Raw genomic sequence first — 14,627 nt, 5'->3', positions numbered from 1 at the left:
CAAGCACTCATACAGCAGCCCCTGAGAAATATAGTTCTCTGGTGTGTGTGTGTGTGTGTGTGTGTGTGTCATAGCTGCCAAGTTATCCCTTTTTTACAGGGATTTTCCCTCATGCTGAATAGGCTTCCTCGTGAGAAAAGTGAAAACTTGGCAGCTATGGTGTGTGTGTACACACCACGATTAGATTTTTAGAGCTTTGGGTGAGTGGGTATTTAAGGGCACTGAACCCACCACTAATGTACAAAAGATCTAGGCAACATATGAACGGGTGGAGGGTTCTTCTTCACTAAGAACATGACCATTTCTGAGATTATTTTTCCTTACACAAATTGTTGCCTTGTTGTGCATTTTCAGCGAGAAGTGATTAAACTATCCACGTTTGACCACTGGATGAATTCTCCTTTCTTGAGGGGGTCCTAACGTGTCTATTTATGATCACTTTCCCTTTTTTAGGGGGAAATGAAATGAGAAGCCCCAAATACAATACCCCCCAATTAATTTGATTTCAGTGAGCTTGGGGGCAAACTCTCATGAAACTCAGTGGAATTTACAATGGCAGGGTGGTCGAGCCTAAAGCTGTATGCCTAAAATTGCGGTTTAAGGTGGGAAAATGTACTGAAATCAGTGCCCCTTTCTTCCAATGAATCGAATGCATTTAGAATCAAGAGTTTGGGTTTTTCAGCACCAAGCACTCTGGCACTTTAAGTTGAAGAACATTAATATATTCTGTAAAAAGAACAGACATCCAGCATACATGATTTTGTTTTGCTTTATTTCTTAAATCCAAGTACTGTATATTGGGTTACGGATCTACGATGGGTTAGATCTTATGGTTAAAAAAAATGTGGAAATTAAGATTTCAAGAATGCAAAGGCAAACAAACCAATCAACATTGTTTCTCCAATTTTGCTATAATAAATGCAGTCTGAGAGGGAGGGAAAGGGAGAAGCAATATATACCAGAGGGGAAAGTGGGCGGACTTATATATGCACACATGATTAATTTTATTTAGGATCGTTTGCGACTTTCTGCTATAAACTGTAGCCATTAAACTGTAATCAACAATCACCTTGCAAGATTGTGATGGTGTTTTACTCCCACCCAACACCCAGCCCAATAACTTTCCCTAGACGGATTGCTAGAAATCCAGAACTTCACATTCTGTAGACTTGATCGAAAAAAGAGGGGAAACCGGATTCGAGTGATTACGTGTTGACTTCCAACAAGTCACAAAAAGGATATACCAAGTAGTCATTCTTTACAGAATAAAATTTGAGTGCATTAGCAAGATTGAAATTTATTCCTATCACCGATAAGTTATTTTAAATTGTGGGGTGATCAAATATTTATGCATAGTAGTACGGCCCTTAAACAAAACTGATGTAAAAGCAACATTACATTAACATATTTAATGCATGTATAAATCACATTATGCAAACCAGTTTTCAGGAAGATAATAACATAATAAAATACATTCCGGAAGAGATAATCGACCTTTTTTTAAAAATAATAATGATTTGTCTAGACCGGACAACAGCCCTGCTGTAAAAATAAATAAATGAATAAATGGGGTGATAATTCAGCATAAGATTTTAAATAGAAATAGAGACGCCTAAGGCTACATTACAACAAATATATTAGATATCTGTATCCAGTCTGCAATCTTAAGCCATATTTACTTAACAATTAATTCCCACTGTAAGGAATTTATTCACTGCCAAGAAAACATGGATAAGATTGGACTGTCTAGAGCTGTATGTATTATTCCCCTTCCCATAATTGTTGCTATGAAAATAAACGTATTGAATCCTCATGTCACCCCGCTTACAGCCAGAAAGACAGACAGATAATCTCCCTTGGTTCAATTAGGCCTGATCGATATAAAATATATTTTTGAAAACGTCTGAGCACCACGGTGATGTCATCCTCCCGCTAGACCACAATAATCCGCAACGCCTTTACTCCAGAAGTCGCTGTCTTGCTACATAAGAGTAAGTACCTGCTACGTTGCAGCCATATTGGTGTCTGCTTAAACCTTCTACGGGTTAGCTACCGTGGAACATGCCACATGGGTCTGCTCTTTATGACAATGCACACTAGGAAGTGTTTTGACCACCCTAGAAAAAAGCACCTAGCCGCTGCTCGATCCATTTCAAAACTGTTATATATATCCGACAGTATGACACAAACATTCCTCGCCATCCCTCCCGCAAAGTACAGTTTTAACAAACCCCTGATGTTTTAATGACTGCAAACATTTGGCCTTCGCTTTGCAAGTAAAATCCCAAAACAGGGTCATGTTTTCTGTTTAGGATTCCCCCCCCCCCCCGCCCTCCCGACTCCTCAGAACAGAAGAAACCACAGATCGTAAACCAGTCTCCCTGCAGCAAATCTGGGCGTAGGAGCGCTCAGCTTTGCTCATTATTAGTGACCCGGATGGACACACACACACACACACACACACACACACACACACCACCTGTTGACAATGAGAGGCATGCGGATGGAATCCTGCTGTTAAGAAAAACCACTAAAAGGGGGGGGAAGCAACAGCGCACAAGTAGAAATTGCAGGACATCTCAGTCCAAATAATTTTGCTAGTAGTTTTTGTTTTGGGTTTTTTTAAAAATTCTGCTTCGGCATTTTCTCTTGCTTCCAAACCTACTCTTGCCTCCCCAACCTCAGAGGCATTCAGTTCCACTAGCGAGCCACGCTGGGGGGGGGGGGGGAGGCGGAGAGTGCCTCTCTCAGCCTTGTTCTCCGTGGCATGGAAGCCTCAAAAGCCAGACAGGTGGCAGCAGAAGGCGGCGAAGCGCTTCCAAGCCTAACCCATCGCACCTCCTCGCCTCTGTTGCCTCAACTTGGGCGAAGAAAAAACCACAGGCGCTTGCAGTGATGGGTGCCCGCCTTGCCCACTTTCTTTTATGACTTACGGAGTCATTCTCCGGCGCCTGAGCGAAAGTAGGAAGCCCTGCAGCGATGGAGACGAGTCAGGAATAAAATGGGGGGGGAAGGAGGAGGAGGAGGTGGTGGTGGTGGAAAACGAGAGCTGAAAAATCCCTTACCCGTTCGCTGCCCCGGTGGAAGGGCGTGGAGCCCAGCCGCATCCCTGTAATCCATTAGGGGTCGCGTTCGGTAGCAATCCGAGTCCCATCCCGATCGGAAAAGCCAAAGGAGGCAGGCAAGGAAGGCAGGCAGGCAGGTAGGGCTGGGAGGAAGGAGAGCTCGCTAGATAAACAAGCTGCCTTGCTGGCAAAGACAAGGGAGCTCTGCCCCCCCCTCACAGTCCCTCCCCGCCCACCCTAACCCTTCACCGCACTCCGCGTCTCTGCTATGACTGGAAACTGGCAGGGTAGCAGCGGAGGAGGGTGGGCGTTTGCGTGTGCGCGCGCGTGTGTGTGCGAGCGCGTGTTGTTTTTAAACCCCTTGGACCGGACTGGATCGGTACTCAAACATCATAGCGAGCGCAATGCACCTTATCGGAGACAAAGGTTAGAAAAAGAAGGGTTGAGGCTGTGGGAAAGACAGAATGCAAAAAAGCGGGAGGGGGGATTCGCCGGGGAAATCTGGAAGGGAAAAGGAGGGGGAAGGCCGTGAAAGTCATCAGCGCTCGCACATGACCAGGCGCAGCCAATGACGTGCCCAAATAGGTCATAAAAGGTCTATTACGAGTTGTAAATTCTCTTCAAACAAAAAGGAATTTACTGCAATTCCTTGCGGGTTTTTTTTTTTAACCCAGGCTGCTGCAAACAGTGGGTTTTGTTTTCCTGGGTTTATTTCTTTCTGCCTTCTCTCTCTGCTGTTTGTCTTTACACGCTACCAAGGCTCACCACCACCTTTCTGTTTCCTTGGCCTGTCTCAGGGAGCAGCAGATCGGTGGGAATCGTCTGAATGATTGACGCAGCCCAGTCAACAGCCCCCTTACCCCGGAGGCCAAACGCTGCAGAGTAGAGGCCCTGATTCGGAAGCGTTTAGCCCAAACACAGGGGCCTAAACCCACCCCCTACGCCTTGCCTGTGAGCAACGCAAAAGCGCGTAAAAGTCCATTTGCTACGGGGTCGGGAGGAAGTCCAGCAGGCAAGGCCCCTTTTGCTAGGTGTACATTATGTCTAGGCCGCTCGGCACTGCCTCACTCCGACCCTCCTCCCCGTGCGCTGGGAAGGTTGAAGGGGTTGGGAATGGGGAACATCCCAATGAAACTCAGCTCCTGAAAATCTCGAATCTACTTCACTCCAAAGGCTCGTCACGTTCCCGAGCTCCTGAAAGCTCCGTTTGGAGTGGCAAATAAAAACCACCCGCTTGTGCGAATTAATGAGCGTCTCTTCCTTGTTGCAGGAAAAAGCCTCTCCAGAAGCTTTTCCGGCCCCGGCTGCGGATGGAACGTTGACGAGAGACAAAGCCTCCCTTGGCTGCCGATCCATTGATTTGTAACGTTCTAGAACGCGCTGGAAGTTCTGCGCTCTGAAGGAGTAACCAGGCATTCTACCGGATCTGCGATGGCAAAAGAATTCGAGACATGGAAAGAAGGGTGGGCGAGGGAGACAAAGCATGCCTCCAGTGTTTAAAACGGCCTCCCCTTCTTGAACTTTAAATCTCAACCGCACCCAGTATTTTGTCCACACACGCTACAGGGACGTTTATTCTGGTTCCGTTCTCTTTCATGCAGCAATTGGGACTGACTGAACTGCACACTTAAGGGTACTCACTGAAAAGTAAGGCCCCCCCTAAACTCTGCTGCGCACTTACAACTGAGCAAATGTGTGTACAAATTGCATTATTTGGATGTTCAGCGCGATTCACTTTCTTCCGCTGAAGATAGGCTGGAAGTGGTGGGGGAATTAGTCGCTGTCTGTAGTGTGGATCCCACGGAAGTACGGGATCCAAACTGTTTACTTGGATTTTGTTGCTTTCCTCCGCAACCCAAAAGGCAGCCTTTAATAAATGGCGAATTCATCCAATTATTTATGGCCATTTATGTGGGATTAGGGTTTTTTAAGCGCCTTCTGTTCGAAAGGACGTTCCGGGCGGCCTGACAGGTTCAGACTCACTTGATATTTGCTTCCAAGTCAGCTATGTCATTGGGGCTGGTTTAAATATCTAAGATGTGGGTTTCTCGCCTTGAAGGACCGCATAGCGACTTCGCAAGCTTGATTTCCACCCGATTCCAAAATGGCCGCTTCCTCGTAAATAATCAGGATCGACAAACTCTAGGGCAGTGTTATGTTTGATGGTATTAATTAGATTCGTCATTCATGATGAATTGTGGATGTTAATATATTGATTAAATACATTAAAAAGCATACTGCGTTACAATGTGCACTTACAGATAAATATATTCAGGAGAATGTGTGCAGCAAATATTCGGATTGCCCTCCAAAATCAATTGTCTTCAGACATTTTAATCCAATTTTGGAATTAGCGTTGGATAAATATCGGATAATACCTTTTTCTAGTTGAAAGGGTTTACGGTTTAAAATTCTCAAAATGACCTCTCCCTCCGCTAGGGCTCAATTGAACTAAGGCTGCATAGGTACCTTCGTTGCAAAGGTATTGCTACTTTACCAATAATGTCTGCAAACATTTAACTTGTATATTTACATTTAAAATAAAATCACTACCCCTTCTATATAGATTTCTGGAAGTTCGCTTGCCTTAGACCCGCATAACTGATCCCAGGCTGACCACTGAGACGTTTTGCCGCATTTATGCAAATCACTGCACCAAATTGTTTTGCTTCACAGTTTTTGCCGCAGTTCCTCTACGTGAACGGGTTCCCAGTCCACTATGGCGCTTGTAGAGGAATGCGGTGGCCAAGGAAGGCGTTTCCGGCGGGGAGGGGCTATTTTCTGAATTCGAAAAGAGCCTCGAAAAATATTGGCGCTGAAAGCATATTCTGCTGTCTTCTTAGCCAGCAGATTTCACAGCTAACATAGCTGCTGAAATGTACATATATACTAAGGAAACAATTAGACCAGAGCGAATGGTAACACACAAACAAGCAAAACAAAATGAACAAGACCCTTTCTCTCTCACCCTCCGTGTGTGCGTGTGTGTATGTCTATGGGGGAATCTTCTAGTTAAAGCTAAATCCTCCGGATTCTGGTTAGATGAGAACAGACTTTGACCTGGTATCTGTTCACTCATTTCGCCTTATTCCCCTTCACCCTCTCTTTAAAGATTGGGAGCAGGATAGCAAAGTGAACTTGTTTCAGGGGCTTTGATATGAGCAAAGAAGAAACTATTGACTGTCTCCAAGACTGTTAATTAGAACAATGGGAGCGATTCAGCCACAGGACTTCAACACATTTCAGTTCTACTGGTCACACACAAAGAAGTCCTTAGGACTTACAGCCACCTAATTTTGGCTGTTAAAAGTGGTCCGAGTTAACACGCCTTGCAGCGAGAAAAAGACTTGATGAAGTGGTGGACAGGGTACCAGTACGATGATGGAGGATTGATGCAAATATAATGCCTCTCAGTTTTGATAACTCTGCTGTTCTACATGTTACATATAAAAGGAGCTACCAAGAGGTTGCTGATTTCCTACCCTTTGGGGTCTTTCGGGGTTTCTGTCTACAATGGTTATCACCCATCGAACAGGATTTGGTCCCGTGGAAAAGCAACGGAACTGCGCTTAGTTGTAACTAACTGAAGTCGAATTCTTACCCAAGGGATTTAGTCACTACTAATTTTTGATGAAGTGTGGCTTCTTCTGCATCTATGGGCGTCTTCATACACAATTCCTCTTAGGCCTCTTGTGTGTGGTTTCTGGGGGCTGCGGGGGGGGGGGCTCCCCACACCATTTGAAAGCCGTTATTTCCAGCAACAGACAATTTGAGGTTTCTTGCGCGAGAAGGCTCTACCTTTTAATTATCTGCATGATTTAAGATTGAGAAACCACCTCTTTGAAATTACCTGGAGAATTCTGGTGGTGTCCTTGCACTTTGATGTGGAGATATGATTACCTGATTGGAGATAGAGGCTTCAAGCCAGCGCCCGTGTGAAAGTCCTTAATAAATCCCGTTGAAGTGAATGGGATTTGATAGCATTAAGGGCAGGCAGGATCACCCAAAAGCCGAGAAATAAAATCAGCCCTCCCTTAGTTTTTTCACCAACAAAGCGGTGTGTGGGGGGTGTTATTTGTTTTTATTTATTTTTTACTGGGGAGAAAATGTCGAAAATAAAGCTAATGTGTAAAAAATGTGTAAGCCAGTGGGAATCTCACGCGTAATTCAGAACCTGGGATAGGTTTTTTTTTTGTTATTTTGCTATCACTCCGTGCAGTGTTTTCAGTCGTTTGCAGGGCTTCCATGCTTTGATAGTCTTAAATTGCCCGTTTTCTGCTGAATAACAGCTACAACAAACCTACAACAGACATTGGACAAAATCCATGGAATGCTGGCACACCTGGACCCCACAGGAATCAATGGATTTCTGATCGCAAGTGTATTGCACATGCGGGCCACAATCCAGCGATGAATTAGGCTAAGTATTCTTGCACAGGTGCCTTATTTATAGTGCTTAAGCACTCTGACCTTCATCCTGGGATTATAGGCATTAACATTGCACAGGCCCGTTATATCTTGGGATTCTATGAACTAATGAACCCAAATAGCGGTGTGTGTCCCCCTTCCGCAAGTTACGTCCATCTGCAGCGATTTCAGAGTTGGCTTCTGGAGCAGCGCATGGCTGAATCCCTTGCCTGCTGTTAGCTCAGACCTCGTTCCAATCCCGTCGCAGCCACTAATACCTGTCAGTCTCATCTCCCTTTTACTGTGAGGATAATACCGACCTCCTACCTTACAGTGCTGTTGTATGTATGGCACAGACAGCACGTGAAAGCCTACTGCTCAGGGTGGTTTTTATTACTCCTGTAAACACTAATTATTGCAACAGCTAAAGTCTGACCAAGATGAGGATGAGGAATTGCACCTCTCCAAATGATGGGAATAACATGAAGACAGTCCCTGCTGCATATATGATTTTAAATAATAATAATAATTCAGCCATAGTGTTAGTAGTAAGAACGGCAAGTTTTTATAAATGTAGTCTGGGAAATCCTTAAAGTTTTAGATGGTCAATTGAAAAAAGGATGCTACTAATCAAACTTCTGCTTTACTTCCAACCCAGACTTAGAAATACGCAGGGATGCTGTACGAATGACATAGCATACTAGTGGGGGGGCGGGGGGCGGCGCTTCGTCTTGCTGAATCCAGCTAGCCCGCCATACTTTCTTCAGCAGCGGCCTGAGCAGCTTACATCAAGCAAGGCATGAAGAAATGGAAAGAGGCATCTCGTGGTGTTTATCTAGTAATATGGTAGACTGCTCCCTTGTGACGGGGATGGGTGGAGAAGGTTTCTGCAACACCAGACTAGGACTTTCCATTAATTTTAAACCTCCTTGCTTTGATGGGTGTCCCACTGTGCTCACTGCAGCTTACTCGAAATTGTCCATAGGACTGCAGCCTCTGCGACCCAGCGCAGAGAAAGCTGGTTGCCCCCTTAAGTCCCCCCAATTGAGACCAACATTGCTTCGTATTGAATTTATTTATGATTAATTTTGAACTGGATTGGGACCGTGCCATATTCGAGATAGAAACATCAGGTACCTTGTAACACAACCCTAGGCATGTCTACTCAGAAGTAAGCCCCGTTGAGTTGAGTGGGGTTTACTTCCAAGTCTAGGATAGCTGCCTGGATGACCTGATCCGCCCTTCCTCTTCTTCTTCCTGTACTTGGCAATGCAACCACTTCCAAGGGTCAGGCCTAAAACATGCTTCCTTGAAAGAAATCCGGTTGAAAACTGAAGTCTGTGGAAGTCAGTGCACTGAAAACAGTAGCACTCCATGGGTACATGGCAGGGGTTTTCCACAGAGAACCGAATAAGCCTCCCTTAGCAGATAACTAAACGCTTGGATACTTTTCATTTATTTTTTTCAGTAGCTACCATAAGGCTAATGTAACTCGGGGAATGCTGCAGCAAATGCGTAATGAAGCTGCGCGCTAGAGCTGTACCCAAATCATGCCCGCTGAGCGCCGAAGAAAAAAACCTCGTGCGGTCAATGCAGGCAACAGCGAACGCTGTGTCCTTGAACGCCTCGGCCTCGTAGCTGTTGGACGGTTGGGCTATTCTCTCAGCAAAACCGCGCAAGTTTGCTTGGGGTAATTTGACCTACGTTTTCTCAGTCTCGCTGCACTTTTGGGCTCCACAGAGAGGTGGTTGTTGTCGTTTTTATTAAAAACAAACCAATCAGCCAAGAACAGGAACGTAGGAAGAAACCTGACGACGGATATTACAGTGGAATCACTTTTGTTTTATTTCGATCAATTACCGATCATTCAGTATCAATGTGCCATTAAAATATCTCCTCCTTCTCCCCCCCCTTTCCCACACCCCCGCAAAAAATAATAATCATTATAATGTCTGAATTAATTTACTTTACAAGAAATAAGTTGGAAGGAAAGTTTGAGATTACAAGTGCACTTGCTTGATTCGCGCATTTGGGTTGGGTTTTGGCTTTTCTGTGCTTGGGGACAGGAGAGGAGAGCACCAAAAAAGAGAAAGGAAGGAAGAAAAAGACCGAAGAGGGGACGCGTACAAAATTGCTATATAGTTTTCGGTATCAAATTCCACGTGGAGAAAGATGCAGCAGTAGCAGCCAGCTGGGACTCCGCTTAGGGCGCCCCGGGTGCAGTAACAAATAAAATAAAACTCTCACCTAAGTACATAAACATCAAAAGGTAGCTTTAAAAAACAAACAGACAAGGTCGGGCCCTTGTGAAAAAGGTGCCTGAGTAAGACCTGTGAAGGCCGGGAGGAGAGGCTGCTGGTGCTCTCGCGCCCCCGCTCTCGCTCCCAGGCATTGTCTTTCGCCAAGAAGAACCTTCAATTCGTCAGGCCTTCTGCTCCTTCTTCTAGAAGGTCCTCCTGGGCTTCTGTCTTGGCCTCCTCTCCTTCCTTCCCCTCCTGCCTGCCGGCTGGGAACTTATCTTTGTTGTTCTCCTTTTTCCACTTCATCCTCCTGTTCTGAAACCAGATCTTGACCTGCCTCTCCGTGAGTCCGAGGGCATGGGAGACCTCGATCCGCCTTTTCCTGGTCAGGTAGGGGTTAAAAAGGAACTCCTTCTCCAGCTCGAGAGTCTGGAAGCGGCTGTAGGTCTGTCTCCCTCTCCGCCTACCAGGAGCTGCTATTTGAGACGAAACAAAAAAGCACAGCGTTTCTTTAAAACGAAACGAAACCGCCGCCGCCGCCCCAAATAAACTGAAAACAAGTAGAACGCCCCCGCCCCGCACACGACGCGTGCTTAGAGATCTGGAGTACATCCTAAACTGGTTTACTGGGAAATAAGTCCCACGGGGGTCTTCGTGACGCCCCTTGGGAATAAATGTTATCTAACTCCGTGGGATGTACTTTCCACTGCATGGCCAGAGGCTGAGGCAAGTATATTCGATCCAGCTGCATTCCAGCGAACAAATTTAGCGCAGGCACGTTTATCCAGAAATAAATCCCACTGCACTCAGCAGGGTTTCCTCTCCAGGGAGGAGGTTGAGGAATCCCCTTTAAATCAAAGTACTCCGAGTTAGCTGGTCTAGGGCTGTTTGCCTCGCTTGTGCTTAACGCACCACAGCAGCAGCAGCCTGAAACAAGACTACTTCTGAAGACTGGTCTAATTGTTTGTTTGTTTCATTCATACCACGATTCATAACATTTGTGACTTAACGGCCTCCAGTACGTGGTGGGTTCGGAGGGGGTGGAGTGGAGGGAATCGTGGAAAGTGTGCTGGAACCTGGAAGGTATAACAGCAACGCAATAATTTCATGTTAATTATAGGTGAGAGAGAGAGAGAGAGAGAGAGAGAGAGAGAGAGAGAGAGAGAGAGAAAGAAAGAAAGAAAGAAAGAAAGAAAGAAAGAAAGAAAGAAAGAAAGAAAGAAAGAAAGAAAGAAAGAAAGAAAGAAAGAAAGAAAGAAAGAAAGAAAGAAAGAGAAAAGCAGGGATCTGAATTTAGGGATAGATGCTGGGTTGTAATTTGTTTTGGCGAGGAAAGGCATGAGACGCACAGAGGGAAAAGGGGGCTGTTGTAACAAAGGCAGGAGGGGAAAGGAAGAAAGGAAGAAAGGAAGAAAGAAAGAAGGCAGCGACTGGGTTGCCGCGGCGCCAAGGCAAAGAGAAGCGGGGGTTTCGCTCGCGTCCAACCTTGTGGTCTCATCCAGGGGAACATTGGAGAAGGAGACGCGCCCTGATTTAAGTGCTCTGGGTCCTCGCCAATATTAGCACTGGACGATTTACAGTCAGGATACTGGACCAGCTCGGCCTCTTGGTGTGTCGTAAAAATCGGCTGTCTCTGTAAGTTATCGTATCCGTAAAACTTGGCAGGCTCTCCCGGACAAGGCAGGCCGGCGCAGGGGCCCTGCGGGGCCGGAGGAGGCGGTGGCGGCGGCTGGTGGTGGTGGTAGGCTGAGGGGCTTACTCCGGATAGGTGCCCGTGGTGCTGCTGGTGATGGTAGTATTCCGGGCCGCTGCCGCCCGAGCCAGGCCCAAGTGGGGGCTGCGGAGGGGGAAAGCCCGAGGCGGCGGCGGCGGCTGCTGCGGCTGCTGCAGCCGCGCTGTTCCCGTAGAGCAGGGCGGCCGCGGCCGCGGCGGGCGCAAAGTGACAGTCGTAGTAAGCGGGATTGATGGGCTGCTCGCCCCCTCCTCCTGCTGCTGCTCCTGCCGCCGCCGCTGCTTTGTACTTGGAGTAGAGCGGATTGACGAAGTAGGAGCTCATCGGAGGGCGGCGGCAGGGGGGCGGCGAGCGGAGGCGCCACCACCAGCAGAAGCAAGAGAAGGAGGAGCAGCAGCAGCAGCTGGGCCAGCCGAAGCCCACGAACCACTGCCTCGCTACTCCTTCCTTACTCCTACTTTACTCAGCCGGGCCGCCGCCGCCGCCCCTGCCACCAACTGCGGACGGCAGCGCTGGGAAGGTCCGGAGCTGGGATCTAATCGCTGCCCGACTGACTGACCTGCCTCACTGCTTTTACTATTTCCTATTAGGCACACACAGGCAGCTCCGCCGCAGCAGCAGCAGCCACACACTCACATGGGCCGGAGTTCAGGGCAAGGCAGGAGAGCCTGTTGGCTTCGGTTTACACTCACCTCCCGGAGGCAGAAAACGAGCCCGGGGAAATAAATAAATAACAACGCTGCAGCCCCATGCAGCCATCCATGCAGCCAAAGCTTGTCCCACCGGCTGTTCAGGCGAGCGGCCTCTCTTTCTTTCTTTCTCTCTCTCTCTTTCTTTCTCTCCCCACCCCCACCCGCTTCAGCCTCCACACCCGCAGCCGTATGCATATTTTCTCGAAAACTCACCAAGCAGAAAGTAGGAGAGATCAGGGCGAGATAAAGAGTAAGCACTGGGCTGTTGGATGGGGAGGCCTAGTGGAGTCCAGCTTGGGGTGGTGGGGAGGGAGAAGAGGTGCTGTGGCTGGTTTGATGACAACCCCTGCTGTAAATTCTACTTTTACTTTTGTTTTTTAAATGAGACTATTTCTAGGCCAAGCCTTGAAGCATACCCTCCAACATTTCTCCGATAAAAAATAGGGACATTTTTTAAAAATTTAATTTAATTTAATTTTTACCCTGCCCATCTGACTGCTACTCTGGGAGGCTTCCAACATGCTTCATATTAAAAAAAACACATAATGAAACGTTGAACATTGAACAACTTTCCTATGCAGGCCTGCCTTCAGATGTCTTTTAAAAGTTCTATGCAGTCATACCTCAGTTTAAGTACGCCTTGGTTTGAGTATTTTCAATTTAAGTACTCCGCAGTTCCGACTGGAACGAATTAATCCACTTTCCATTACTTTCAATGGGAAAGTTCGCTTCAGGTTAAGTAAGCTTCAGGTTAAGTACAGACTTCCGGAACCAATTGTGTTTGTAAACCGAGGTACCACTGAAGTTACTTCTCTCCTCGGCTGGGGGAGGGGGGGTGTCGCATAAGCCATCATTAGATCCTTAGAGCCCTGAGACATGAAAACATCATAAAGGAGGACACGTGTCTCTGGACGTGTACAGAGTTTTGACCCAACTCCCCCACATACCAGGGATGATAGGGGACCAGAGCTTCCACTTCCGGGATCAAAGGGCATGGCTTTTAGGCAAGCCCTGAGCAGTGGTGCCGCTGCCCCCCCCATAAAGCCATTATCCACCGGCATTGGAGAAGGGAGGGTGTCGTTCCTGCGCTCAAATCCAATGGTATTGGTAAAGTCCAGGCCCAGAAGGTCATAAACCATCAAAGGATGGAGGGGGCAAGGGCAGGGGGAGGCCCAGGCAAAGGGCGGAGATGTTGGGCAGCAAAACTAGACGAAATCAATGGGTGTTTTGCCATTGATCTCAATGGAATGTGGATTTCCATTAGGTAAGCAAGTAAATAAGTAAGTATAAGTAAAATAAATGAGGCTGGGGGCATGGAAAGCGAGCTCAGGCTAGCAGGCCGATTTCAAACGCGATGCCCATTTACCCTTGACGCACTGCGCGCCTGGCTGCAGATCCCGGATTAATTGATACTTAATGGAAGTCATGTCCATGAATATGCTTTCCATCATTTCACCCTTGGTGGACGTCATTAGCCAAGCCAAGCCAAGCGAGGGAGAGTGGCGGGTGGAGAGTGAGCGAGTACCGGCGAGCACTAGCATAGCTGGCGGGGCCGGAATCCCAAATAAAGGAATGTTTTCCGAAGTGGAAGGGACTGAGAGAGGGAAGAGGCTGAGGAGGAGGAGGACAGCAGGATCGCGCAGTAGCCTTTCCCCAACACCCTGGGCAGTACAGGCCGCTGCCCGCATTTAAGCGTCTTCCTTTCCAGAGCGGGAGGCACGAGTTTTGGCCAAGGCTGGCTCCTCTTTTCTTGGTTTTGGGGAGCCACCCGAGAAGGGCGCGCTGGACTTTCCTGTTTTCCCCTGACGCTTGGGGTGGAGGAGTCTGCTGAAAGGGACGGCGGTGTTAGATCCCAGGCAGGAATTCGAATACACACGACCTTTCTTTTTGGGTGCGGGGGGGGGGCAGTTTCCCTGTGGTTAAAACCAAAGCGGCTGAACAGTGTGGGATGCAATCATGTGGACAGATTCCGAGATGCAGTAGCGTTTGCCCTCATTATTTGAGGAAGGGAGAAAGGGAAGGGGCGGGGCCTATTATTATTATTATTACTATTATTACCACCACACACTTCTTTATCTCACAACATAACTGCCATTCCGTTCTGGACTCACTGCAAAACTAAACTAAGAATAAAATATATGGGTGAAATGTGCACAGAGCCGGACAGAGAAGCATCAGAAGACAGACACGACAGTCTGGTGTGAGTTCAATAAAAATTTTGTGGTTACATGACATGTCTCTTTGTCTTTTTTTCCTCTCACGATAAGTTGTCCTTTTCTTTTCTTTTCTTTTCTTTACAAATACTAGCATTTATCCCCCGCCCGCCACGTTTTTTCACGTAACCCAGCCGCATAAAATGTACGCTGTGTAGTTTCCATTTTGCGTTTCCCTTTTATAGTTTTATGTTGTGAGCCGCCCTGTGATCTTCGGGTGAAAGGCGGTATACACATTTTATTAATAATAATAATAATAATGACTAAAATGTATTTAA

At 47.2% G+C, this 14,627-nt stretch overlaps 2 protein-coding genes and 1 long non-coding RNA gene across 5 annotated transcripts in view; 1 reads left to right on the top strand and 2 right to left on the bottom strand.

The window, feature by feature from the left end:
* The window catches only part of HOXD3 (homeobox D3), a 50,534-nt gene extending 47,159 nt beyond the window's left edge, over window positions 1–3,375 (bottom strand). For 2 of the 3 annotated variants that reach the window (XM_088660305.1, XM_035134733.3), the window contains exon 1: window positions 3,066–3,375. The gene's annotated coding sequence lies outside the window, so the exon portion shown is untranslated. The remainder of the gene's footprint in view (window positions 1–3,065) is intronic. The other variant, XM_060280883.2, reaches the window with a different exon arrangement.
* LOC118094435 (uncharacterized) lies at window positions 3,353–5,300 on the top strand. The gene is made up of 2 exons (XR_004693759.3): window positions 3,353–3,491; window positions 4,336–5,300. It is a non-coding gene; the product is annotated as an uncharacterized LOC118094435 (long non-coding RNA).
* Window positions 5,301–9,293: 3,993 nt separating this feature from the next.
* Window positions 9,294–12,234, bottom strand: HOXD8 (homeobox D8). Its single transcript, XM_035134806.3, has 2 exons — window positions 11,198–12,234; window positions 9,294–10,188 (listed from the first exon to the last, which is right to left on the bottom strand). The coding sequence occupies exons 1-2, from the start codon at window positions 11,766–11,768 to the stop codon at window positions 9,887–9,889; spliced, it is 873 nt and encodes a 290-aa protein (XP_034990697.2). The 5' UTR covers window positions 11,769–12,234; the 3' UTR covers window positions 9,294–9,886.
* Between the last annotated feature and the right edge of the window lie 2,393 nt (window positions 12,235–14,627).

This window comes from Zootoca vivipara, chromosome 1 (genome assembly GCF_965207765.1).
Source record: "Zootoca vivipara chromosome 1, rZooViv2.hap1.1, whole genome shotgun sequence".
Taxonomy (NCBI): domain Eukaryota; kingdom Metazoa; phylum Chordata; class Lepidosauria; order Squamata; family Lacertidae; genus Zootoca; species Zootoca vivipara.
This window is presented reverse-complemented; position numbering and strand designations above follow the sequence as displayed.